The sequence below is a fragment of the Oncorhynchus mykiss genome, chromosome 25 (genome assembly GCF_057628025.1).
Source record: "Oncorhynchus mykiss isolate SJ-2025 chromosome 25, ASM5762802v1, whole genome shotgun sequence".
In the NCBI taxonomy this organism is placed as follows: domain Eukaryota; kingdom Metazoa; phylum Chordata; class Actinopteri; order Salmoniformes; family Salmonidae; genus Oncorhynchus; species Oncorhynchus mykiss.
In genome coordinates, this window is record NC_143046.1 from 91,081,103 (window position 1) to 91,108,297 (window position 27,195).

Below are 27,195 nucleotides of genomic sequence, written 5' to 3' on the forward strand. Positions count from 1 at the left end.
CCTATATAGAACACTACTGTAGACCAGGACCCTATATAGAACACTACTGTAGTCCAGGACCCTATATAGAACACTACTGTAGACCAGGACCCTATATAGAACACTACTGTAGACCAGGACCCTATATAGAACACTACTGTTGACCAGGACCCTATATAGAACACTACTGTTGACCAGGACCCTATATAGAACACTACTGTAGACCAGGACCCTATATAGAACACTACTGTAGACCAGGACCCTATATAGAACACTACTGTTGACCAGGACCCTATATAGAACACTACTGTTGACCAGGACCCTATATAGAACACTACTGTAGACCAGGACCCTATATAGAACACTACTGTAGTCCAGGACCCTATATAGAACACTACTGTAGACCAGGACCCTATATAGAACACTACTGTAGACCAGGACCCTATATAGAACACTACTGTAGTCCAGGACCCTATATAGAACACTACTGTAGACCAGGACCCTATATAGAACACTACTGTAGTCCAGGACCCTATATAGAACACTACTGTAGACCAGGACCCTATATAGAACACTACTGTAGACCAGGACCCTATATAGAACACTACTGTTGACCAGGACCCTATTCCCTATATAGAACACTACTGTTGACCAGGACCCTATATAGAACACTACTGTAGACCAGGACCCTATATAGAACACTACTGTTGACCAGGACCCTATATAGAACACTACTGTTGACCAGGACCCTATATAGAACACTACTGTAGACCAGGACCCTATATAGAACACTACTGTAGTCCAGGACCCTATATAGAACACTACTGTAGACCAGGACCCTATATAGAACACTACTGTAGACCAGGACCCTATATAGAACACTACTGTAGTCCAGGACCCTATATAGAACACTACTGTAGACCAGGACCCTATATAGAACACTACTGTAGTCCAGGACCCTATATAGAACACTACTGTAGACCAGGACCCTATATAGAACACTACTGTAGACCAGGACCCTATATAGAACACTACTGTAGACCAGGACCCTATATAGAACACTACTGTAGACCATGGCCCTATATAGAACACTACTGTAGTCCAGGACCCTATATAGAACACTACTGTAGACCAGGACCCTATATAGAACACTACTGTAGACCAGGACCCTATATAGAACACTACTGTTGACCAGGACCCTATTCCCTATATAGAACACTACTGTTGACCAGGACCCTATATAGAACACTACTGTAGACCAGGACCCTATATAGAACACTACTGTAGACCAGGACCCTATATAGAACACTACTGTAGTCCAGGACCCTATATAGAACACTACTGTAGACCAGGACCCTATATAGAACACTACTGTAGTCCAGGACCCTATATAGAACACTACTGTAGACCAGGACCCTATATAGAACACTACTGTAGTCCAGGACCCTATATAGAACACTACTGTAGACCAGGACCATATATAGAACACTACTGTAGACCAGGACCCTATATAGAACACTACTGTTGACCAGGACCCTATTCCCTATATAGAACACTACTGTTGACCAGGACCCTATATAGAACACTACTGTAGACCAGGACCCTATATAGAACACTACTGTAGACCAGGACCCTATATAGAACACTACTGTAGTCCAGGACCCTATATAGAACACTACTGTAGACCAGGACCCTATATAGAACACTACTGTAGTCCAGGACCCTATATAGAACACTACTGTAGACCAGGACCCTATATAGAACACTACTGTTGACCAGGACCCTATATAGAACACTACTGTAGACCAGGACCCTATATAGAACACTACTGTAGACCAGGACCCTATATAGAACACTACTGTAGACCAGGACCCTATATAGAACACTACTGTTGACCAGGACCCTATATAGAACACTACTGTTGACCAGGACCCTATATAGAACACTACTGTAGACCAGGACCCTATATAGAACACTACTGTAGTCCAGGACCCTATATAGAACACTACTGTTGACCAGGACCCTATATAGAACACTACTGTAGACCAGGACCCTATATAGAACACTACTGTAGACCAGGACCCTATATAGAACACTACTGTAGACCAGGACCCTATATAGAACACTACTGTAGACCAGGACCCTATATAGAACACTACTGTAGACCAGGGCCCTATATAGAACACTACTGTTGACCAGGACCCTATTCCCTATATAGAACACTACTGTAGACCAGGACCCTATATAGAACACTACTGTAGACCAGGACCCTATATAGAACACTACTGTTGACCAGGACCCTATATAGAACACTACTGTAGACCAGGACCCTATATAGAACACTACTGTAGACCAGGACCCTATATAGAACACTACTGTTGACCAGGACCCTATTCCCTATATAGTACACTACTGTAGACCAGGACCCTGTATAGAACACTACTGTAGACCGGGACCCTATATAGAACACTACTGTTGACCAGGACCCTATATAGAACACTACTGTAGACCAGGACCCTATATAGAACACTACTGTTGACTAGGACCCTATATAGAACACTACTGTAGACCAGGACCCTATATAGAACACTACTGTAGACCAGGACCCTATATAGAACACTACTGTTGACCAGGACCCTATATAGAACACTACTGTAGACCAGGACCCTATATAGAACACTACTGTAGACCAGGACCCTATATAGAACACTACTGTAGACCAGGACCCTATATAGAACACTACTGTAGACCAGGACCCTATATAGAACACTACTGTTGACCAGGACCCTATATAGAACACTACTGTAGACCAGGACCCTATATAGAACACTACTGTAGACCAGGACCCTATATAGAACACTACTGTAGACCAGGACCCTATATAGAACACTACTGTTGACCAGGACCCTATATAGAACACTTCTGTTGACCAGGACCCTATATAGAACACTACTGTAGACCAGGACCCTATATAGAACACTACTGTAGTCCAGGACCTTATATAGAACACTACTGTTGACCAGGACCCTATATAGAACACTACTGTAGACCAGGACCCTATATAGAACACTACTGTAGACCAGGACCCTATATAGAACACTACTGTAGACCAGGACCCTATATAGAACACTACTGTAGACCAGGACCCTATATAGAACACTACTGTAGACCAGGGCCCTATATAGAACACTACTGTTGACCAGGACCCTATTCCCTATATAGAACACTACTGTAGACCAGGACCCTATATAGAACACTACTGTAGACCAGGACCCTATATAGAACACTACTGTTGACCAGGACCCTATATAGAACACTACTGTAGACCAGGACCCTATATAGAACACTACTGTAGACCAGGACCCTATATAGAACACTACTGTTGACCAGGACCCTATTCCCTATATAGTACACTACTGTAGACCAGGACCCTGTATAGAACACTACTGTAGACCGGGACCCTATATAGAACACTACTGTTGACCAGGACCCTATATAGAACACTACTGTAGACCAGGACCCTATATAGAACACTACTGTTGACTAGGACCCTATATAGAACACTACTGTAGACCAGGACCCTATATAGAACACTACTGTAGACCAGGACCCTATATAGAACACTACTGTTGACCAGGACCCTATATAGAACACTACTGTAGACCAGGACCCTATATAGAACACTACTGTAGACCAGGACCCTATATAGAACACTACTGTAGACCAGGACCCTATATAGAACACTACTGTAGACCAGGACCCTATATAGAACACTACTGTAGTCCAGGACCCTATATAGAACACTACTGTTGACCAGGACCCTATATAGAACACTACTGTTGACCAGGACCCTATATAGAACACTACTGTAGACCAGGACCCTATATAGAACACTACTGTTGACCAGGACCCTATATAGAACACTACTGTTGACCAGGACCCTATATAGAACACTACTGTTGACCAGGACCCTATATAGAACACTACTGTAGACCAGGACCCTATATAGAACACTACTGTTGACCAGGACCCTATATAGAACACTACTGTAGACCAGGACCCTATATAGAACACTACTGTTGACCAGGACCCTATATAGAACACTACTGTTGACCAGGACCCTATATAGAACACTACTGTTGACCAGGACCCTATTCCCTATATAGAACACTACTGTTGACCAGGGCCCTATATAGAACACTACTGTTGACCAGGACCCTATATAGAACACTACTGTTGACCAGGACCCTATATAGAACACTACTGTTGACCAGGACCCTATTCCCTATATAGAACACTACTGTTGACCAGGGCCCTATATAGAACACTACTGTTGACCAGGACCCTATATAGAACACTACTGTAGACCAGGACCCTATATAGAACACTACTGTAGACCAGGACCCTATATAGAACACTACTGTTGACCAGGACCCTATATAGAACACTTCTGTTGACCAGGACCCTATATAGAACACTACTGTAGACCAGGACCCTATATAGAACACTACTGTAGTCCAGGACCTTATATAGAACACTACTGTTGACCAGGACCCTATATAGAACACTACTGTAGACCAGGACCCTATATAGAACACTACTGTAGACCAGGACCCTATATAGAACACTACTGTAGACCAGGACCCTATATAGAACACTACTGTAGACCAGGACCCTATATAGAACACTACTGTAGACCAGGGCCCTATATAGAACACTACTGTTGACCAGGACCCTATTCCCTATATAGAACACTACTGTAGACCAGGACCCTATATAGAACACTACTGTAGACCAGGACCCTATATAGAACACTACTGTTGACCAGGACCCTATATAGAACACTACTGTAGACCAGGACCCTATATAGAACACTACTGTAGACCAGGACCCTATATAGAACACTACTGTTGACCAGGACCCTATTCCCTATATAGTACACTACTGTAGACCAGGACCCTGTATAGAACACTACTGTAGACCGGGACCCTATATAGAACACTACTGTTGACCAGGACCCTATATAGAACACTACTGTAGACCAGGACCCTATATAGAACACTACTGTTGACTAGGACCCTATATAGAACACTACTGTAGACCAGGACCCTATATAGAACACTACTGTAGACCAGGACCCTATATAGAACACTACTGTTGACCAGGACCCTATATAGAACACTACTGTAGACCAGGACCCTATATAGAACACTACTGTAGACCAGGACCCTATATAGAACACTACTGTAGACCAGGACCCTATATAGAACACTACTGTAGACCAGGACCCTATATAGAACACTACTGTAGTCCAGGACCCTATATAGAACACTACTGTTGACCAGGACCCTATATAGAACACTACTGTTGACCAGGACCCTATATAGAACACTACTGTAGACCAGGACCCTATATAGAACACTACTGTTGACCAGGACCCTATATAGAACACTACTGTTGACCAGGACCCTATATAGAACACTACTGTTGACCAGGACCCTATATAGAACACTACTGTAGACCAGGACCCTATATAGAACACTACTGTTGACCAGGACCCTATATAGAACACTACTGTAGACCAGGACCCTATATAGAACACTACTGTTGACCAGGACCCTATATAGAACACTACTGTTGACCAGGACCCTATATAGAACACTACTGTTGACCAGGACCCTATTCCCTATATAGAACACTACTGTTGACCAGGGCCCTATATAGAACACTACTGTTGACCAGGACCCTATATAGAACACTACTGTTGACCAGGACCCTATATAGAACACTACTGTTGACCAGGACCCTATTCCCTATATAGAACACTACTGTTGACCAGGGCCCTATATAGAACACTACTGTTGACCAGGACCCTATATAGAACACTACTGTTGACCAGGACCCTATATAGAACACTACTGTAGACCAGGACCCTATATAGAACACTACTGTAGACCAGGACCCTATATAGAACACTACTGTAGACCAGGGCCCTATTCCCTATATAGAACACTACTGTAGACCAGGACCCTATATAGAACACGACTGTAGACCAGGACCCTATATAGAACACTACTGTTCACCAGGACCCTATATAGAACACTACTGTAGACCAGGACCCTATATAGAACACTACTGTAGACCAGGACCCTATATAGAACACTACTGTAGACCAGGACCCTATATAGAACACTACTGTAGTCCAGGACCCTATATAGAACACTACTGTAGACCAGGGCCCTATATAGAACACTACTGTAGACCAGGACCCTATTCCCTATATAGAACACTACTGTTGACCAGGACCCTATATAGAACACTACTGTAGACCAGGACCCTATTCCCTATATAGAACACTACTGTAGACCAGGACCCCATATAGAACACTACTGTAGACCAGGACCCTATATAGAACACTACTGTAGACCAGGACCCTATATAGAACACTACTGTAGACCAGGGCCCTATATAGAACACTACTGTTGACCAGGACCCTATATAGAACACTACTGTAGACCAGGACCCTATTCCCTATATAGAACACTACTGTTGACCAGGACCCTATATAGAACACTACTGTAGACCAGGACCCTATTCCCTATATAGAACACTACTGTAGACCAGGACCCTATATAGAACACGACTGTAGACCAGGACCCTATATAGAACACTACTGTTCACCAGGACCCTATATAGAACACTACTGTAGACCAGGACCCTATATAGAACACTACTGTAGACCAGGACCCTATATAGAACACTACTGTAGACCAGGACCCTATATAGAACACTACTGTAGTCCAGGACCCTATATAGAACACTACTGTAGACCAGGGCCCTATATAGAACACTACTGTAGACCAGGACCCTATTCCCTATATAGAACACTACTGTTGACCAGGACCCTATATAGAACACTACTGTAGACCAGGACCCTATTCCCTATATAGAACACTACTGTAGACCAGGACCCCATATAGAACACTACTGTAGACCAGGACCCTATATAGAACACTACTGTAGACCAGGACCCTATATAGAACACTACTGTAGACCAGGGCCCTATATAGAACACTACTGTTGACCAGGACCCTATATAGAACACTACTGTAGACCAGGACCCTATTCCCTATATAGAACACTACTGTTGACCAGGACCCTATATAGAACACTACTGTAGACCAGGACCCTATTCCCTATATAGAACACTACTGTAGACCAGGACCCTATATAGAACACTACTGTAGACCAGGACCCTATTCCCTATATAGAACACTACTGTTGACCAGGACCCTATATAGAACACTACTGTAGACCAGGACCCTATTCCCTATATAGAACACTACTGTAGACCAGGACCCTATATAGAACACTACTGTTGACCAGGACCCTATATAGAACACTACTGTTGACCAGGACCCTATATAGAACACTACTGTTGACCAGGACCCTATATAGAACACTACTGTAGACCAGGACCCTATATAGAACACTACTGTAGACCAGGACCCTATTCCCTATATAGAACACTACTGTTGACCAGGACCCTATATAGAACACTACTGTAGACCAGGACCCTATTCCCTATATAGAACACTACTGTTGACCAGGACCCTATTCCCTATATAGAACACTACTGTTGACCAGGACCCTATATAGTACACTACTGTAGACCAGGACCCTATATAGAACACTACTGTAGACCAGGACCCTATATAGAACACTACTGTAGACCAGGACCCTATATAGAACACTACTGTAGACCAGGACCCTATATAGAACACTACTGTTGACCAGGACCCTATATAGAACACTACTGTAGACCAGGACCCTATATAGAACACTACTGTAGACCAGGACCCTATATAGAACACTACTGTAGACCAGGACCCTATATAGAACACTACTGTAGACCAGGACCCTATATAGAACACTACTGTAGACCAGGACCCTATTCCCTATATAGAACACTACTGTTGACCAGGACCCTATATAGAACACTACTGTTGACCAGGGCCCTATATAGAACACTACTGTTGACCAGGACCCTATATAGAACACTACTGTTGACCAGGACCCTATATAGAACACTACTGTAGACCAGGACCCTATTCCCTATATATAGTACACTACTGTAGACCAGGACCCTATATAGAACACTACTGTAGACCAGGACCCTATATAGAACACTACTGTAGTCCAGGACCCTATATAGAACACTACTGTAGACCAGGACCCTATATAGAACACTACTGTAGACCAGGACCCTATATAGAACACTACTGTAGTCCAGGACCCTATATAGAACACTACTGTAGACCAGGACCCAATATAGAACACTACTGTAGACCAGGACCCTATATAGAACACTACTGTAGTCCAGGACCCTATATAGAACACTACTGTAGACCAGGACCCTATATAGAACACTACTGTAGTCCAGGACCCTATATAGAACACTACTGTAGACCAGGACCCTATATAGAACACTACTGTAGACCAGGACCCTATATAGAACACTACTGTTGACCAGGACCCTATATAGAACACTACTGTTGACCAGGACCCTATATAGAACACTACTGTAGACCAGGACCCTATATAGAACACTACTGTAGACCAGGACCCTATATAGAACACTACTGTTGACCAGGACCCTATATAGAACACTACTGTTGACCAGGACCCTATATAGAACACTACTGTAGACCAGGACCCTATATAGAACACTACTGTAGTCCAGGACCCTATATAGAACACTACTGTAGACCAGGACCCTATATAGAACACTACTGTAGACCAGGACCCTATATAGAACACTACTGTAGTCCAGGACCCTATATAGAACACTACTGTAGACCAGGACCCTATATAGAACACTACTGTAGTCCAGGACCCTATATAGAACACTACTGTAGACCAGGACCCTATATAGAACACTACTGTAGACCAGGACCCTATATAGAACACTACTGTTGACCAGGACCCTATTCCCTATATAGAACACTACTGTTGACCAGGACCCTATATAGAACACTACTGTAGACCAGGACCCTATATAGAACACTACTGTTGACCAGGACCCTATATAGAACACTACTGTTGACCAGGACCCTATATAGAACACTACTGTAGACCAGGACCCTATATAGAACACTACTGTAGTCCAGGACCCTATATAGAACACTACTGTAGACCAGGACCCTATATAGAACACTACTGTAGACCAGGACCCTATATAGAACACTACTGTAGTCCAGGACCCTATATAGAACACTACTGTAGACCAGGACCCTATATAGAACACTACTGTAGTCCAGGACCCTATATAGAACACTACTGTAGACCAGGACCCTATATAGAACACTACTGTAGACCAGGACCCTATATAGAACACTACTGTAGACCAGGACCCTATATAGAACACTACTGTAGACCATGGCCCTATATAGAACACTACTGTAGTCCAGGACCCTATATAGAACACTACTGTAGACCAGGACCCTATATAGAACACTACTGTAGACCAGGACCCTATATAGAACACTACTGTTGACCAGGACCCTATTCCCTATATAGAACACTACTGTTGACCAGGACCCTATATAGAACACTACTGTAGACCAGGACCCTATATAGAACACTACTGTAGACCAGGACCCTATATAGAACACTACTGTAGTCCAGGACCCTATATAGAACACTACTGTAGACCAGGACCCTATATAGAACACTACTGTAGTCCAGGACCCTATATAGAACACTACTGTAGACCAGGACCCTATATAGAACACTACTGTAGTCCAGGACCCTATATAGAACACTACTGTAGACCAGGACCATATATAGAACACTACTGTAGACCAGGACCCTATATAGAACACTACTGTTGACCAGGACCCTATTCCCTATATAGAACACTACTGTTGACCAGGACCCTATATAGAACACTACTGTAGACCAGGACCCTATATAGAACACTACTGTAGACCAGGACCCTATATAGAACACTACTGTAGTCCAGGACCCTATATAGAACACTACTGTAGACCAGGACCCTATATAGAACACTACTGTAGTCCAGGACCCTATATAGAACACTACTGTAGACCAGGACCCTATATAGAACACTACTGTTGACCAGGACCCTATATAGAACACTACTGTAGACCAGGACCCTATATAGAACACTACTGTAGACCAGGACCCTATATAGAACACTACTGTAGACCAGGACCCTATATAGAACACTACTGTTGACCAGGACCCTATATAGAACACTACTGTTGACCAGGACCCTATATAGAACACTACTGTAGACCAGGACCCTATATAGAACACTACTGTAGTCCAGGACCCTATATAGAACACTACTGTTGACCAGGACCCTATATAGAACACTACTGTAGACCAGGACCCTATATAGAACACTACTGTAGACCAGGACCCTATATAGAACACTACTGTAGACCAGGACCCTATATAGAACACTACTGTAGACCAGGACCCTATATAGAACACTACTGTAGACCAGGGCCCTATATAGAACACTACTGTTGACCAGGACCCTATTCCCTATATAGAACACTACTGTAGACCAGGACCCTATATAGAACACTACTGTAGACCAGGACCCTATATAGAACACTACTGTTGACCAGGACCCTATATAGAACACTACTGTAGACCAGGACCCTATATAGAACACTACTGTAGACCAGGACCCTATATAGAACACTACTGTTGACCAGGACCCTATTCCCTATATAGTACACTACTGTAGACCAGGACCCTGTATAGAACACTACTGTAGACCGGGACCCTATATAGAACACTACTGTTGACCAGGACCCTATATAGAACACTACTGTAGACCAGGACCCTATATAGAACACTACTGTTGACTAGGACCCTATATAGAACACTACTGTAGACCAGGACCCTATATAGAACACTACTGTAGACCAGGACCCTATATAGAACACTACTGTTGACCAGGACCCTATATAGAACACTACTGTAGACCAGGACCCTATATAGAACACTACTGTAGACCAGGACCCTATATAGAACACTACTGTAGACCAGGACCCTATATAGAACACTACTGTAGACCAGGACCCTATATAGAACACTACTGTTGACCAGGACCCTATATAGAACACTACTGTAGACCAGGACCCTATATAGAACACTACTGTAGACCAGGACCCTATATAGAACACTACTGTAGACCAGGACCCTATATAGAACACTACTGTTGACCAGGACCCTATATAGAACACTTCTGTTGACCAGGACCCTATATAGAACACTACTGTAGACCAGGACCCTATATAGAACACTACTGTAGTCCAGGACCTTATATAGAACACTACTGTTGACCAGGACCCTATATAGAACACTACTGTAGACCAGGACCCTATATAGAACACTACTGTAGACCAGGACCCTATATAGAACACTACTGTAGACCAGGACCCTATATAGAACACTACTGTAGACCAGGACCCTATATAGAACACTACTGTAGACCAGGGCCCTATATAGAACACTACTGTTGACCAGGACCCTATTCCCTATATAGAACACTACTGTAGACCAGGACCCTATATAGAACACTACTGTAGACCAGGACCCTATATAGAACACTACTGTTGACCAGGACCCTATATAGAACACTACTGTAGACCAGGACCCTATATAGAACACTACTGTAGACCAGGACCCTATATAGAACACTACTGTTGACCAGGACCCTATTCCCTATATAGTACACTACTGTAGACCAGGACCCTGTATAGAACACTACTGTAGACCGGGACCCTATATAGAACACTACTGTTGACCAGGACCCTATATAGAACACTACTGTAGACCAGGACCCTATATAGAACACTACTGTTGACTAGGACCCTATATAGAACACTACTGTAGACCAGGACCCTATATAGAACACTACTGTAGACCAGGACCCTATATAGAACACTACTGTTGACCAGGACCCTATATAGAACACTACTGTAGACCAGGACCCTATATAGAACACTACTGTAGACCAGGACCCTATATAGAACACTACTGTAGACCAGGACCCTATATAGAACACTACTGTAGACCAGGACCCTATATAGAACACTACTGTAGTCCAGGACCCTATATAGAACACTACTGTTGACCAGGACCCTATATAGAACACTACTGTTGACCAGGACCCTATATAGAACACTACTGTAGACCAGGACCCTATATAGAACACTACTGTTGACCAGGACCCTATATAGAACACTACTGTTGACCAGGACCCTATATAGAACACTACTGTTGACCAGGACCCTATATAGAACACTACTGTAGACCAGGACCCTATATAGAACACTACTGTTGACCAGGACCCTATATAGAACACTACTGTAGACCAGGACCCTATATAGAACACTACTGTTGACCAGGACCCTATATAGAACACTACTGTTGACCAGGACCCTATATAGAACACTACTGTTGACCAGGACCCTATTCCCTATATAGAACACTACTGTTGACCAGGGCCCTATATAGAACACTACTGTTGACCAGGACCCTATATAGAACACTACTGTTGACCAGGACCCTATATAGAACACTACTGTTGACCAGGACCCTATTCCCTATATAGAACACTACTGTTGACCAGGGCCCTATATAGAACACTACTGTTGACCAGGACCCTATATAGAACACTACTGTTGACCAGGACCCTATATAGAACACTACTGTAGACCAGGACCCTATATAGAACACTACTGTTGACCAGGACCCTATATAGAACACTACTGTTGACCAGGACCCTATATAGAACACTACTGTAGACCAGGACCCTATATAGAACACTACTGTTGACCAGGACCCTATATAGAACACTACTGTTGACCAGGACCCTATATAGAACACTACTGTTGACCAGGACCCTATATAGAACACTACTGTTGACCAGGACCCTATATAGAACACTACTGTTGACCAGGACCCTATATAGAACACTACTGTTGACCAGGACCCTATATAGAACACTACTGTTGACCAGGACCCTATTCCCTATATAGAACACTACTGTAGACCAGGACCCTATTCCCTATATATAGTACACTACTGTAGACCAGGACCCTATTCCCTATATAGTACACTACTGTAGACCAGGACCCTATATAGAACACTACTGTTGACCAGGGCCCTATATAGTACACTACTGTTGACCAGGACCCATAGGGTAGTGCCCTACTGTTGACCAGGACCCTATATAGAACACTACTGTTGACCAGGGCCCATAGGGTAGTGCACTACTGTTGACCAGGACCCTATATAGAACACTACTGTTGACCAGGACCCTATATAGAACACTACTGTAGACCAGGACCCTATATAGAACACTACTGTAGACCAGGACCCTATATAGAACACTACTGTTGACCAGGACCCTATATAGAACACTACTGTTGACCAGGACCCTATATAGAACACTACTGTTGACCAGGACCCTATATAGAACACTACTGTTGACCAGGACCCTATATAGTACACTACTGTTGACCAGGACCCTATATAGAACACTACTGTTGACCAGGACCCTATTCCCTATATATAGTACACTACTGTAGACCAGGGCCCTATTCCCTATATATAGTACACTACTGTAGACCAGGACCCTATTCCCTATATATAGAACACTACTGTAGACCAGGACCCTATATAGAACACTACTGTTGACCAGGACCCATAGGGTAGTGCACTACTGTTGACCAGGACCCTATATAGAACACTACTGTTGACCAGGACCCTATATAGAACACTACTGTTGACCAGGACCCTATATAGAACACTACTGTTCACCAGGACCCTATATAGAACACTACTGTAGACCAGGACCCTATATAGAACACTACTGTTGACCAGGACCCATAGGGTAGTGCACTACTGTTGACCAGGACCCATAGGGTAGTACACTACTGTTGACCAGGACCCTATCTAGTACACTACTGTTGACCAGGACCCATAGGGTAGTGCACTACTGTTGACCAGGACCCTATCTAGTACACTACTGTTGACCAGGACCCATAGGGTAGTGCACTACTGTTGACCAGGACCCGTGCGGTAGAGTTGTGGGTTTGAACTACTACCTTGTTGTAGAGCTGAGCGTTGAGTCTGTAAGAGCGGTACTCCTCTCTCCTCTTCTCCTCCTCTCTCCTCCTCTGAACCTCTGGCAGCTGCTCATATATCCTGATGGGGAGAGAGGAGGAGGGGGGAGATGACAGGGGAGAGATGAGAGAGGGGGAGGAGAGGGGAGATACGGTGAGATAGATAAACATTACCTTTCCAGATATAATGTATTCTGACCAGCAGCACTCCTTGGGCTCTATTTTAACAAACCTAAGGCAAGGCTGAGGCAGGGCTAAGGCTTAGCGTCGAGTCTTAGTCTATACAGTTCATTAGCGCAAGCAGTAGCACTATACAGTTCATTAGCGCTAGCAGTAGCACTATACAGTTCATTAGCGCTAGCAGTAGCACTATACAGTTCATTAGCGCTAGCAGTAGCACTATACAGTTCATTAGCGCTAGCAGTAGCACTATACAGTTCATTAGCGCTAGCAGTAGCACTATACAGTTCATTAGCGCTAGCAGTAGCACTATACAGTTCATTAGCGCTAGCAGTAGCACTATACAGTTCATTAGCGCTAGCAGTAGCACTATACAGTTCATTAGCGCTAGCAGTAGCACTATACAGTTTATTAGCGCTAGCAGTAGCACTATACAGTTAATTCTGAAAGTATTTAGACCTCTTGACTTTTTCTACGTTTTGTCACGTTACAGATTTATTCTAAAATGGATCTCCACACAACACCCCATAATGACATCACAACACCCCATAATGACATCACAACACCATATAGAGACATCACAACACCCCATAATGACATCACAATACCCCATAATGACATCACAATACCCCATAATGACATCACAATACCCCATAATGACATCACAATACCCCATAATGACATCACAATACCCCATAATGACAAAGCAATACCCCATAATGACATCACAATACCCCATAATGACAAAGCAATACCCCATAATGACATCACAATACCCCATAATGACAAAGCAAAAACAGGTTATATACATTTTTGCAAATGGATAAAAAAACCAGCTGAAAAATCACATTTACATAAGTATTCAGACCCTTCACTCAGTACTTTGTTAGAACACCTTTGGCAGCGATTACAGCCTCGAGTCTTCTTGAGTATGATGCTACAAGCTTGGCACACCTGTATTTGGGGAGTTTCTTCTATTCTTCTCTGCAGATCCTCTCAAGCTCTGTCAGCTTGGATGGGGGGGGGACGTTGCTGCACGGCAGTGTTGTCTTGGCTGTGTGCTAGGGGTCGTTGTCCTGTTGGAAGGTGAACCTTTGCCCCAGTCTGAGGTCCTGAGCGCTCTGGAGAAGGTTTTCTCTGTACTTTGTTCCATTCATCTTTCCCTCGATCCTGACTAGTCTCCTAGTCCCGCCCTCTGAATAACATCCCCACAGCATGATGCTGCCACCATGCTTCACCGTAGGGACGGTGCCATGTTTCATCAGAACAGAGAATCTTGTTTCTCATGGTCTGAGAGTCCTTTAGGTGCCTTTTGCAAACTCCAAGTGGGCTGTCATGTACCTTTTACTGAGGAGTGGCTTCCGTCTGGCTTGATTGGTGGAGTGCTTCAGAGATGGCTGTCCTTCTGGAAGGTTCTCATCTCCAGAGGAACTCTAGAGCTCTGTCATAGTGACCATTGGGTTCTTGGTCACCTCCCTGACCAAGGCTTTTCTCCCCCGATTTCTCAGTATGGCCGGGCGGTATGGCCAGCTCTTGGAAGAGTCTTGGTGGTTCCAAACTTCTTCCATTTAAGAATGATGGAGGCCACTGTGTTCTTGGGGACCTTCAATGCTGCAAAAATGTTTTGGTACCCTTCCCCAGATCTGTGCCTCGACACAATCCTGTCTCGGAGCTCTACGGACAATTCCTTCAACCTCGTGGCTTGGCTTTTGCTCTGACATGTACTGTCAACTGTGGGACCTTATATAGACAGGTGTGTGCCTTTCCAAATCATGTCCAATCAATTTAATTTACCACAGGTGGACTCCAAACAAGTTGTAGAAACATCTCAAGGATGATCAATGGAAACAGGATCCACCGGAGCTCAATTTCAAATCTCATATCAAAGGGTCTGAATACTTATGTAAATAAGGTACGTGTTTTTTATTTCTATTTTTAAAAACCTGTTTTCGCTTTGTCATTATGGGGTATTGTGATGTCTTTATGGGGTATTGTGATGTCACTATGGGGTATTGTGATGTCTTTATGGGGTATTGTGATGTCATTATGGGGTATTGTGATGTCATTATGGGGTATTGTGATGTCATTATGGGGTATTGTGATGTCATTATGGGGTATTGTGTGTAGATTGCTGAGGATATTTTATTTATTTAATCCATTGTAGAATAAGGCTGTAACGTAACAAAGTGTGGAAAAAGTCAGGAAGGGGTCTGAATACTTTCAGAATGCCCTGTAGGTCCAGTTGGTGTGTCAGAAATACTTTGGCTATTTTCACAGCAGGAATTAGCTGGCGGTGGTGGGGAGAAACGGCTGGATTTCGATTAATAAAGAAATTGGAGTGTGACGAGGGCTTGGCCAATCAACGCGTGCCATTGTCTCCAGTTCTGCAGGTTATTGACGGTCTCTGGGGGCACGGAATATTCTAGTCCATTGTGGATTGATACTACAGTTTACTAAATAGCATAGGCTACAGTAACGAGTACTAACAACAGTAAAAATGTTTGGCGTGTCGACAGTCAACATTGTCCTGAGGACGTCTTTACACATAGGCTCCTGTAAATTGTATTGTGTGGGGGACCTGTTCTCAATAAGACAGAGACACCCCAGGACTCCTGTTGATGTGGCCTGATAGGACGGGATCATTCCAATAATGTTTGGAGGGGCGTGTCTTCGGTGAACCGGACAAGAGGCAGCTCTTTGGTAAAGGGGATGGATACATGCAGTATGCACTGCAGGGAGGCCCATGTGAACTGTGAATAATGCAGAATCCTGGTGACAGAAGCCTGGTGGCAGAAGCCTGGTGGCAGAAGCCTGGTGGCAGAAGCCTGGTGACAGAAGCCTGGTGACAGAAGCCTGGTGACAGAAGCCTGGTGGCAGAAGCCTGGTGGCAGAAGCCTGGTGACAGAAGCCTGGTGACAGAAGCCTGGTGACAGAAGCCTGGTGGCAGAAGCCTGGTGACAGAAGCCTGGTGACAGAAGCCTGGTGGCAGAAGCCTGGTGGCAGAAGCCTGGTGACAGAAGCCTGGTGACAGAAGCCTGGTGACAGAAGCCTGGTGGCAGAAGCCTGGTGGCAGAAACCTGATGACAGAAGCCTGGTGGCAGAAGCCTGGTGGCAGAAGCCTGGTGGCAGAAGCCTGGTGGCAGAAGCCTGGTGGCAGAAGCCTGGTGACAGAAGCCTGGTGGCAGAAGCCTGGTGACAGAAGCCTGGTGACAGAAGCCTGGTGACAGAAGCCTGGTGACAGAAGCCTGATGACAGATGCCTGGTGGCAGAAGCCTGGTGAGTCAGGGAGACCATTCGGAAACCTTTACAGATAGGCTCCTGGTTAACACATGGCAGGATAAGACGGACACAAGACACATTGCTGGTGAACCGGCTTTTTGAACCAGGGTTATCCATGCATGCTGTCTGACCTGTGACTTACCTCCTCCTCTGTCTAGTAGAGGCTATAAGGACACGCATGACGCCCCAGAACATATCTCAATTAGGTTTAGGTAAAGGGTCAGTTTGAGGTTTTGGATAGTTGGTTTAAGTGTCAGTTGTGTCCCTCCTGTCTGGTCTCAGTGTTATTAATGTCTGCTTCCTGTTCCTGCCCTGTCTGACAGCACAGGGGGGGGGTTAGGGTTATCAATGTTGTGTAACCTACCTCCTCCTCCTGGCCCCCCTGTTGTTAAAGCCTGCTTCCTGTTCCTGACCTGACTGTCTGATAGCACAAGGAGGGGGTTACGAGAGGAGAACAGAAGAGGGTTGGGGTTACGAGAGGGAAACAGAAGAGGGGAGGGGTTACGAGAGGGAAACAGAAGAGGGGAGGGGTTACGGGAGGGAAACAGAAGAGGGGAGGGGTTACGAGAGGGAACCAGAAGAGGGGAGGGGTTACGAGAGGGAAACAGAAGAGGGGAGGGGTTACGAGAGGGAAACAGAAGAGGGGAGGGGTTACGAGAGGGAAACAGAAGAGGGGAGGGGTTACGAGAGGGAAACAGAAGAGGGGAGGGGTTACGAGAGGGAAACAGAAGAGGGGAGGGGTTACGAGAGAGAAACAGAAGAGGGGAGGGGTTACGAGAGGGACACAGTAGAGGGGGGAGGGGTTACGAGAGGGAAACAGTAGAGGGGGGAGGGGTTACGAGAGGGAAACAGAAGAGGGGAGGGGTTACGAGAGGGAAACAGAAGAGGGTTGGGGTTACGAGAGGGAAACAGAAGAAGAGGGGAGGGGTTACGAGAGAGAAACAGAAGAGGGGAGGGGTTACGAGAGGGAAACAGAAGAGGGGAGGGGTTACGAGAGAGAAACAGAAGAGGGGAGGGGTTACGAGAGGGGAACAGTAGAGGGGAGGGGTTACGAGAGGGAAACAGAAGAGGGGAGGGGTTACGAGAGGGTAAACAACATCAATGTAATAGGTTTATGGAAAATAACCTGCATTTATTTCCACTTGTTAATGATTCACATGAGAGACATCCTCATTCAAAATGAAAAGCACAAAATGTTTAATGCTAAAAAGCAGAGGTGATTAAAGTCGACATCGATCCAGGCTTACTGTCTAGATCGTTGCACCATCTCCTTCTTGGGAACGGCTCTTTGAAACGCCGCTGTGCCTTGGGAGAGAAGACGGTGCAATCAGCCATGTTTAACAAACCTATTGTGTTAAGTTGTTGAAGAGGGGTGGGGGACTGAGGGGGAGGGTTGGTACCTGCAGGTTGGGAGACTAGGGGGAGGGTTGGTACCTGCCGGTTGGGAGACTAGGGGAGGGTTGGTACCTGCAGGTTGGGAGACTAGGGGGAGGGTTGGTATCTGCAGGTTGGGAGACTAGGGGGAGGGTTCGTATCTGCGGGTTGGGAGACTAGGGGGAGGGTTGGTATCTGCGGGTTGGGAGACTAGGGGGAGGGTTGGTATCTGCGGGTTGGGAGACTAGGGGGAGGGTTGGTACCTGCAGGTTGGGAGACTAGGGGGAGGGTTGGTACCTGCAGGTTGGGAGACTAGGGGGAGGGTTGGTACCTGCAGGTTGGGAGACTAGGGGGAGGGTTGGTACCTGCAGGTTGGGAGACTAGGGGGAGGGTTGGTACCTGCAGGTTGGGAGACTAGGGGGAGGGTTGGTACCTGCAGGTTGTGAGACTAGGGGGAGGGTTGGTACCTGCAGGTTGGGAGACTAGGGGGAGAGTTGGTACCTGCAGGTTGGGAGACTAGGGGGAGGGTTGGTACCTGCAGGTTGGGAGACTAGGGCGAGGGTTGGTACCTGCAGGTTGGGAGACTAGGGGGAGGGTTGGTACCTGCAGGTTGGGAGACTAGGGGGAGAGTTGGTACCTGCAGGTTGGGAGACTAGGGGGAGGGTTGGTATCTGCAGGTTGGGAGACTAGGAGGAGGGTTGGTAAATGCAGGTTGGGAGACTAGGAGGAGGGTTGGTATCTGCAGGTTGGGAGACTAGGGGGAGGGTTGGTACCTGCAGGTTGGGAGACTAGGGGGAGGGTTGGTACCTGCAGGTTGGGAGACTAGGGGGAGGGTTGGTACCTGCAGGTTGGGAGACTAGGGGGAGGGTTGGTATCTGCAGGTTGGGAGACTAGGGGGAGGGTTGGTACCTGCAGGTTGGGAGACTAGGGGAAGGTTGGTATCTGCAGGTTGGGAGACTTGGGGGAGGGTTGGTACCTGCAGGTTGGGAGACTAGGGGGAGGGTTGGTACCTGCAGGTTGGGAGACTAGGGGGAGGGTTGGTACCTGCAGGTTGGGAGACTAGGGGGAGGGTTGGTACCTGCAGGTTGGGAGACTAGGGGGAGGGTTGGTACCTGCAGGTTGGGAGACTAGGGGGAGGGTTGGTACCTGCAGGTTGGGAGACTAGGGGGAGGGTTGGTACCTGCAGGTTGGGAGACTAGGGGGAGGGATGGTACCTGCGGGTTGGGAGACTAGGGGGAGGGTTGGTACCTGCGGGTTGGGAGACTAGGGGGAGGGTTGGTACCTGCAGGTTGGGAGACTGGGGGGGGGTTGGTACCTGCAGGTTGGGAGACTAGGGGGAGGGTTGGTATCTGCAGGTTGGGAGACTAGGGGGAGGGTTGGTATCTGCAGGTTGGGAGACTAGGGGGAGGGTTGGTACCTGCAGGTTGGGAGACTAGGGGGAGGGTTGGTATCTGCAGGTTGGGAGACTAGGAGGAGGGTTGGTACCTGCAGGTTGGGAGACTAGGGGGAGGGTTGGTACCTGCAGGTTGGGAGACTAGGGGGAGGGTTGGTACCTGCAGGTTGGGAGACTAGGGGGAGGGTTGGTACCTGCAGGTTGGGAGACTAGGGGGAGGGTTGGTACCTGCAGGTTGGGAGACTAGGGGGAGGGTTGGTATCTGCAGGTTGGGAGACTAGGAGGAGGGTTGGTAAATGCAGGTTGGGAGACTAGGGGGAGGGTTGGTACCTGCAGGTTGGGAGACTAGGGGGAGAGTTGGTACCTGCAGGTTGGGAGACTAGGGGGAGGGTTGGTATCTGCAGGTTGGGAGACTAGGAGGAGGGTTGGTAAATGCAGGTTGGGAGACTAGGGGGAGGGTTGGTACCTGCAGGTTGGGAGACTAGGGGGAGGGTTGGTATCTGCAGGTTGGGAGACTAGGAGGAGGGTTGGCACCTGCAGGTTGGGAGACTAGGAGGAGGGTTGGTATCTGCAGGTTGGGAGACTAGGGGGAGGGTTGGTACCTGCGGGTTGGGAGACTAGGGGGAGGGTTGGTACCTGCAGGTTGGGAGACTAGGGGGAGGGTTGGTATCTGCAGGTTGGGAGACTAGGGGGAGGGATGGTACCTGCAGGTTGGGAGACTAGGGGGAGGGTTGGTACCTGCAGGTTGGGAGACTATGGGGAGGGTTGGTACCTGCAGGTTGGGAGACTAGGGGGAGGGTTGGTACCTGCAGGTTGGGAGACTAGGGGGAGGGTTGGTATCTGCAGGTTGGGAGACTAGGGGGAGGGTTGGTACCTGCAGGTTGGGAGACTAGGGGGAGGGTTGGTACCTGCAGGTTGGGAGACTAGGGGGAGGGATGGTACCTGCGGGTTGGGAGACTAGGGGGAGGGTTGGTACCTGCAGGTTGGGAGACTGGGGGGGGGTTGGTACCTGCAGGTTGGGAGACTAGGGGGAGGGTTGGTACCTGCAGGTTGGGAGACTAGGGGGAGGGTTGGTATCTGCAGGTTGGGAGACTAGGAGGGTTGGTATCTGCAGGTTGGGAGACTAGGGGGAGGGTTGGTACCTGCAGGTTGGGAGACTAGGGGGAGGGTTGGTACCTGCAGGTTGGGAGACTAGGGGGAGGGTTGGTACCTGCAGGTTGGGAGACTGGGGGGGGGTTGGTACCTGCAGGTTGGGAGACTAGGGGGAGGGTTGGTACCTGCAGGTTGGGAGACTTGGGGGAGGGTTGGTACCTGCAGGTTGGGAGACTAGGGGGAGGGTTGGTACCTGCAGGTTGGGAGACTAGGGGGAGGGTTGGTACCTGCAGGTTGGGAGACTAGGGGGAGGGTTGGTACCTGCAGGTTGGGAGACTAGGGGGAGGGTTGGTACCTGCAGGTTGGGAGACTAGGGGGAGGGTTGGTACCTGCAGGTTGGGAGACTAGGGGGAGGGTTGGTACCTGCAGGTTGGGAGACTAAGGGGAGGGTTGGTATCTGCAGGTTGGGAGACTAGGGGGAGGGTTGGTACCTGCAGGTTGGGAGACTAGGGGGAGGGTTCGTACCTGCAGGTTGGGAGACTAAGGGGAGGGTTGGTACCTGCAGGTTGGGAGACTAGGGGGAGGGTTGGTATCTGCAGGTTGGGAGACTAGGGGGAGGGTTGGTACCTGCAGGTTGGGAGACTAGGAGGAGGGTTGGTACCTGCGGGTTGGGAGACTAGGAGGAGGGTTGGTATCTGCAGGTTGGGAGACTAGGAGGAGGGTTGGTACCTGCGGGTTGGGACAGTCTCCCTGGTCTTCTGGGTTGGTTGAAGAGCTCGTTTCTCTCTCTGCTGAAGACGACCTGCAGCTTCCTCTCCTCTACCTGCAGCACCAGACGCTTCACCCTCTCCCGAGACCGAGACACAAACTCTGGCCGACGCAGCTCCAGAGCCTCCTACAGGAGTTGAAGACGTGGAACAGGTTTTAGATGGGCTTAATCGTGTTGAAGAGGAGCAGTTTGTTTGACCTTTGACCAACAACGTAGGCAACACGGCGCAGGCACAGAGTAGGCAACAGACACAGAGTAGGCAACCGACACAGAGTAGGCAACAGACACAGCGTAGGCATCAGACACAGCGTAGGCAACAGACACCGCGTAGGCAACAGACACCGCGTAGGCAACAGACACCGCGTAGGCAACAGACACCGCGTAGGCAACAGACACAGAGTAGGCAACAGGCACAGAGTAGGCAACAGGCACAGACACAGAGTAGGCAACCGACACAGAGTAGGCAACAGACACAGAGTAGGCAACAGGCACAGACACAGAGTAGGCAACAGACACAGAGTAGGCAACCGACACAGAGTAGGCAACAGACACAGAGTAGGCAACCGACACAGAGTAGGCAACAGACACAGAGTAGGCAACAGACACAGAGTAGGCAACAGACACAGAGTAGGCAACAGACACAGAGTAGGCAACAGGCACAGACACAGCGCAGGCAACAGGCACAGACACAGCGTAGGCAACAGACGCAGAGTAGGCAACAGACACAGAGTAGGCAACAGGCACAGAGTAGGCAACAGGCACAGACACAGCGCAGGCAACAGGCACAGACACAGCGTAGGCAACAGACGCAGAGTAGGCAACAGACACAGAGTAGGCAACAGACGCAGAGTAGGCAACAGACACCGAGTAGGCAACAGGCACAGAGTAGGCAACAGACACAGAGTAGGCAACAGGCACAGAGTAGGCAACAGACACAGCGTAGGCAACAGGCACAGAGTAGGCAACAGGCACAGAGTAGGCAACAGGCACAGAGTAGGCAACAGGCACAGAGTAGGAAACAGACACAGAGTAGGCAACAGGCACAGAGTAGGCAACAGGCACAGAGTAGGCAACAGACACAGCGTAGGCAACAGGCACAGAGTAGGCAACAGGCACAGAGTAGGCAACAGGCACAGAGTAGGCAACAGACACAGAGTAGGCAACAGGCACAGACACAGCGCAGGCAACAGACACAGAGTAGGCAACAGGCACAGAGTAGGCAACAGGCACAGAGTAGGCAACAGACACAGAGTAGGCAACAGACACAGAGTAGGCAACAGGCACAGAGTAGGCAACAGGCACAGAGTAGGCAACAGGCACAGACACAGCGCAGGCAACAGGCACAGACACAGAGTAGGCAACAGACACAGAGTAGGCAGGCACAGAGTAGGCAACAGACACAGCGTAGGCAACAGACACAGCGTAGGCAACAGACACAGAGTAGGCAACAGACACAGAGTAGGCAACAGACACAGAGTAGGCAACAGACACAGAGTAGACAACAGACACATAGTAGGCAACAGACACAGAGTAGGCAACAGACACAGAGTAGGCAACAGACACAGAGTAGGCAACAGACACAGAGTAGGCAACAGGCACAGAGTAGACAACAGACACAGAGTAGGCAACAGACACAGAGTAGGCAACAGACACAGAGTAGGCAACAGACACAGAGTAGGCAACAGACACAGCGTAGGCAACCGACACAGAGTAGGCAACCGACACAGAGTAGGCAACAGACACAGCGTAGGCAACCGACACAGAGTAGGCAACCGACACAGAGTAGGCAACAGACACAGCGTAGGCAACAGACACAGCGTAGGCAACAGACACAGAGTAGGCAACAGACACAGAGTAGGCAACAGACACAGAGTAGGCAACAGACACAGAGTAGGCAACAGACACAGCGTAGGCAACAGACACAGCGTAGGCAACAGACACAGCGTAGGCAACAGACACAGAGTAGGCAACAGACACAGAGTAGGCAACAGACACAGAGTAGGCAACAGACACAGAGTAGGCAACAGACACATCGAAACACAGAGTAGTGAACCAGACCTGGAGAGAGATGCGGACCAGGGCGGCGGGGGCGTTGCCAGTGGGTTCAGGCCCAGGAGGGGTGATGATGCTGTGCTTGGTGTGCTGCCTCTCACTGGGTCTGTCGCGGTCAGCCTCCAGCTGATTGGTCTGTAGTCTGTCTGTCAGTCTCTCCCTGACAAATCACAGCACAGTTCTTATAACCACAAAAAAAACAGTTCAAAGTTCTTAAACTATACAATAGAATAATAAAAGATTTTTAAAAAATCAATAAATTTTTAAACAAATAGTAGATTAAGATAGATCAGACAGACAGACCTGTCCTGTATTTGTCTCTGTCTGAGCGGTTCTCTCCAGGGCCGGGTGGTTCTGCTGTAGGGTTCAAACCAGGCCGGGCCCTGGGGAGGCTGCTGCTCCGGCCTGTTCTCCTTCCTGCCCTCAGCTCTCAGGTCCTCAGCAGGGATGTACCACGATACACCTGGAAGTAGGAAACAGACAGGAAGAGACACCTGGAAGTAGGAAACAGACAGGAAGAGACACCTGGAAGTAGGAAACAGACAGGAAGAGACACCTGGAAGTAGGAAACAGACAGGAAGAGACACCTGGAAGTAGGAAACAGACAGGAAGAGACACCTGGAAGTAGGAAACAGACAGGAAGAGACACCTGGAAGTAGGAAACAGACAGGAAGAGACACCTGGAAGTAGGAAACAGACAGGAAGGGACACCTGGAAGTAGGAAACAGACATGAAGAGACACCTGGAAGTAGGAAACAGACAGGAAGAGACACCTGGAAGTAGGAAACAAACATGAAGAGACACCTGGAAGTAGGAAACAGACATGAAGAGACACCTGGAAGTAGGAAACAGACAGGAAGACACACTATCTCCTTAATGCCATGACATACACTGACCAGGTGAAAGTTATGCCGAGTGCCCTAAACTATCTCCTTAATGCCGAGTGCCCTAAACCATCTCCTTAATGCCGATTGCCCTAAACTATCTCCTTAATGCAGAGTGCCCTAAACTATCTCCTTAATGCCGAGTGCCCTAAACTATCTCCTTAATGCCGAGTGCCCTAAACTATCTCCTTACTGCTGAGTGCCAAACAGAGACCCATCAGGTCTGTGGTATGACTCGTCCAGGGATTGAACTCATAACCTTCCAATCTCAGGGCGGACACTAACAATAAGGTTGGTAGAACTGCATGGTACTCACTTCTTATCAGACAGCGATACATGGAGATATACACTGAGTCTACAAAACATTAGGAACACCTACTCTTTCCATGACATACACTGACCAGGTGAATCCAGGTGAAAGATATGATCCCTTATTGATGTCACTTGTTAAATCCACTTCAATTAGTGTAGATGAAAGGGGAGGAGACGGGTTAAAGAAGGATTTTTAAGCCTTGAGACAAATGAGACATGGATTGTGTGTGTGTGTCATTCAGAGGGTGAATGGACAAGACAGAATATTTAAGTGCCTTTGAACGGGGTATGGTAGTAGGTGCCAGGAGCACCGGTTTGAGTGTGTGAATAACTGCAACACTGCTGGGTTTTTCACACTCAACAGTTTCCTGTGTGTATCAAGAATAGTTCACCACCCAAAGGACATCCAGCCAACTGGACAAAACTGTGGGAAGCCTTGGAGTCAACATGGGGCCAGCATCCCTGTGGAACGCTTTAGACACCTTGTAGAGTCAACATGGGCCAGCATCCCTGTGGAACGCTTTCAACACCTTGTAGAGTCAACATGGACCAGCATCCCTGTGGAACGCTTTCAACACCTTGTGGAGTCAACATGGACCAGCATCCCTGCGGAACGCTTTCGACACCTTGTAGAGTCAACATGGACCAGCATCCCTGTGGAACGCTTTCAACACCTTGTAGTGTCAACATGGACCAGCATCCCTGTGGAACGCTTTCAACACCTTGTGGAGTCAACATGGACCAGCATCCCTGTGGAACGCTTTCAACACCTTGTGGAGTCAACATGGACCAGCATCCCTGTGGAACGCTTTCAACACCTTGTAGAGTCAACATGGACCAGCATCCCTGTGGAACGCTTTCGACACCTTGTAGAGTCAACATGGACCAGCATCCCTGTGGAACGCTTTCGACACCTTGTGGAGTCAACATGGACCAGCATCCCTGTGGAACGCTTTCAACACCTTGTAGAGTCAACATGGACCAGCATCCCTGTGGAACGCTTTCAACACCTTGTGGAGTCAACATGGACCAGCATCCCTGTGGAACGCTTTCAACACCTTGTGGAGTCAACATGGACCAGCATCCCTGTGGAACGCTTTCAACACCTTGTAGAGTCAACATGGACCAGCATCCCTGTGGAACGCTTTCAACACCTTGTGGAGTCAACATGGACCAGCATCCCTGTGGAACGCTTTCAACACCTTGTAGAGTCAACATGGGGCCAGCATCCCTGTGGAACGCTTTCAACACCTTGTGGAGTCCATGACCCTGATGAACTGAGGCTGTTCTGAGGACAAATGGAGGGTGCTTCAAATAGTGAAGCTAGTCCCGCTGTTCGTTTCTGTCTTTAAATCATATTGGATTAGTATTGTTTTACTGATTTGGAGCGCTCCGGAGTTTAAATGTAAAATGTCAGTTCTCCGTACCTTGAGGGTAGTAGGGCCTGGCAGAGGGTTGGCTCATCTTCCTCTTCCTCTGCGTTTTAGGAGGGCTCCTGTCCCCAGCTCTACCCCTCTTGCTACCAGAGTGTGAGGAGGGGAGCACCCTGGCACCCCTGGCTGAGCCTGGCGAGGGGAACGTTGTGCCGACGTCTCGGGTGTGACGACGTGTTCCGTTACTCACAATCTCCAGGTCCCCTGCGGAGAGGAGAGTGAGAGATGGTCGAGTGTCCATGTTTGAGCCACACCTTCCACACCTCAATGTTTA

At 47.8% G+C, this 27,195-nt stretch overlaps 1 protein-coding gene across 4 annotated transcripts in view; it reads right to left on the minus strand.

Annotated features, from left to right (window-relative positions):
* The window catches only part of alms1 (ALMS1 centrosome and basal body associated protein), an 82,631-nt gene that overhangs the window by 4,488 nt on the left and 50,948 nt on the right, over window positions 1-27,195 (minus strand). Inside the window, exons 16-22 of one of the 4 annotated variants that reach the window (XM_090221478.1) lie at window positions 26,916-27,125; window positions 24,596-24,755; window positions 24,299-24,452; window positions 22,201-22,366; window positions 18,860-18,917; window positions 17,977-18,033; window positions 14,136-14,235 (exon numbers count right to left, since the gene is read on the minus strand). In XM_090221478.1, coding sequence (XP_090077604.1) covers window positions 14,136-14,235; window positions 17,977-18,033; window positions 18,860-18,917; window positions 22,201-22,366; window positions 24,299-24,452; window positions 24,596-24,755; window positions 26,916-27,125 — 905 coding nt within the window. The remainder of the gene's footprint in view (window positions 1-14,135; window positions 14,236-17,976; window positions 18,034-18,859; window positions 18,918-22,200; window positions 22,367-24,298; window positions 24,453-24,595; window positions 24,756-26,915; window positions 27,126-27,195) is intronic. The other 3 variants (XM_090221480.1, XM_090221479.1, XM_090221481.1) reach the window with 3 other exon arrangements.